The sequence below is a fragment of the Alosa sapidissima genome, chromosome 13 (assembly GCF_018492685.1).
Source record: "Alosa sapidissima isolate fAloSap1 chromosome 13, fAloSap1.pri, whole genome shotgun sequence".
NCBI lineage: Eukaryota > Metazoa > Chordata > Actinopteri > Clupeiformes > Clupeidae > Alosa > Alosa sapidissima.
In genome coordinates this window covers 26540017-26542516 of record NC_055969.1, presented here as the reverse complement: position 1 = coordinate 26542516, position 2500 = coordinate 26540017, and the positions used below count along the sequence as shown (strand labels likewise).

The 2500-nt window shown below is 43.1% G+C and overlaps 1 protein-coding gene across 4 annotated transcripts in view; it reads right to left on the bottom strand.

Moving 5' to 3' along the window:
- Positions 1 to 2500, bottom strand: part of dpysl2b (dihydropyrimidinase like 2b) — a 34131-nt gene that overhangs the window by 12508 nt on the left and 19123 nt on the right. For all 4 annotated transcript variants that reach the window (XM_042058356.1, XM_042058358.1, XM_042058357.1 and 1 more), the window contains one exon: positions 1724 to 1908. In XM_042058356.1, the coding sequence (XP_041914290.1) occupies positions 1724 to 1908 (185 nt within the window). The remainder of the gene's footprint in view (positions 1 to 1723; positions 1909 to 2500) is intronic.

Below are 2500 nucleotides of genomic sequence, written 5' to 3'. Positions count from 1 at the left end.
CACGAATAGATAAAGGCAGAGTCATAAACATGGCGAGAAGCATGTGTCCTTGGGCACGTTCACAACAGATGCACAGACTCCCAAACACGCGCACAACATAAACAACATAAACATAACAACATAAACAGTTTACAAGTCACTCTTAAACATTTGGTCATTGTCTCTGTGTGCGCACACAGGTTGCATTTGCTAGGCTTGGGTGTGTAAGTGTGTGTGTGTGTGTTAGTGTGTGTGTGTGTGCGTGTGTGTGTGTGTGTGTGTAGGTTTGTGTGTATGTGGGGGTATGCGCTCATGATTGTGTGTGTGTGTGTGTGTGTGTGTGTGTGTGTGTTTGTATTTGTCTTGTGTATTTGGATATTTGTCTGCGGTGCAGTTTGCCAATGTCAGCCTCCTGAAAAGGGCACAGATGGCATTCTGGAGCATTCAGCAGTATGTCACAGAGAAGCTGCAGTGATCATCAGATCATAAACACTATACTGCATATGGATCATAAACACTACACTGCATATGGATCATAAACACTACACTGCATATGGATCATAAACACCACACTGCATATGGATCATAAACACTACACTGCATATGGATCATAAACACTACATTGCATATGGATCATAAACACTACACTGCATATGGATCATAAACACCACACTGCATATGGATCACAAACGGCAGTGTAGCCGTGAGACTTGAATAACTAACACCACTGGTATATGTAAATGGACTGTATTTATATAAATAGTAAATGGACTGCTGTTATATATCGCTTTCCCACTTCTCCGAGCACTCAAAGCACTTTACAATGTCATGCCTCGCATTCACCCATTCACACACACACACACACACTGATGGCAGAAGTTGCCATGCAAGGAGCCAACCTGCACACGTGATGTCTGGATCAGGAGCCTGATGCTGTCTGATGCTATAGTGGAATAATGATGTAAGGACTAAATATAATCCAGGTTTAAAAACTACAGCTATAGTTGTATAGGCTACATAATTCCTGTGTAAAAACTACAGCTATAGCTGTATCGGCTACATAATTTCTATGTAAAAACTACAGCTATAGTTGTATCGGCTACATAATTTCTATGTAAAAACTACAGCTATAGCTGTATCGGCTACATAATTTCTATGTAAAAACTACAGCTATAGTTGTATCGGCTACATAATTTCTATGTAAAAACTACAGCTATAGTTGTATCGGCTACATAATTTCTATGTAAAAACTACAGCTATAGTTTTATCGGCCACACATAATTCCTGTGTAAACATTTACATTTACACATTTACATTTATTCATTTAGCAGACGTGTTAATCCAAAGCGACCTCCTTAGCCACTGCGCTACCACCACGCCGATCGTAAGGTAACACTGGCCCATACATTGATCACTATGCACTAGTCACTGGACTTTGTGCTTGTCATTGATGAACATACTGGTCACTGACAATGACTACGTATTGATAATTGGAAAATGTACTGATGATCGATGTCATACGTGCTCATAGGGCATAAGCACTGGTCTGATAATTGGGAGAATGTACTGGTCATTACTATGCGTACTGATGAGTGGAACGCAGAAGGGAATCAGTGCAGGTCCCTGTCGTAAGCACTGATTGGTGGTTGTTAGTGGGCAGGGCCCTGTCATAAGCACTGATTGGTGGTTGTTAGTGGGCAGGGCCCTGTCATAAGCACAGATTGGTGGTTGTTGGTGGACGTACTGATCATGGTAGTGCCCCCAGCCAGGGCTGCACGCGTGCCCTGGTAGAAGTCGTCAGCGGCCGTCATGCCTCGGTCGGGCATCTGGAAGCGTGTGTGCACGTCAATGCCCCCCGGGAGCAGCATGCGGCCGTGGGCGTCGATGGTCTTCACCCCGCCTGGGACGATCAGGTTCTCCCCGATCTGCCTGTGGAGCGAGAGATCGGAGCCAATGAGAAGTCAGAGACGATAAACACACCATTCTGGGACCTCACTGGGATCCCTCTGATCCCAAATTCAAAACCAAACAAAAATGTGAAATAGTTGTGTAAATCACAAGTAAACAACATCATGATCAAAATGAGACAAACACCATCACATGTACAGTAAAACCACTCTACACTTGCAAAACTAATTCTGGAACCCCATCTTAGGTGATCTCACTGCTCCTAAATGTACGGTAAACCTTATGTTATCACTAAATAATTTCATAAATCACAAGGAAAACAATGGCCTGGCCACGCCCACCTAGATCTCCTTTCAGGGAGACACTAGTCTGGAACACCATAATTCAATAACGTTTTCATCAGACCCCAAAACGGACCGGCCAATCAGCAACAGGAGGGGATGACACTATAGTTTAGTATAGTAGCCCTGCAAACGTCAACAAAGGAGTAATGTGTAATAATAACATTTATTAACAGCAAAGGTAGGCATACATACATTGTTTCCTGACTGCCGTCGCTGTTTATTGTCAGTTTGTAAAGTTTAGGTGAAGTAGGAAGTAACGTTAGCAATCC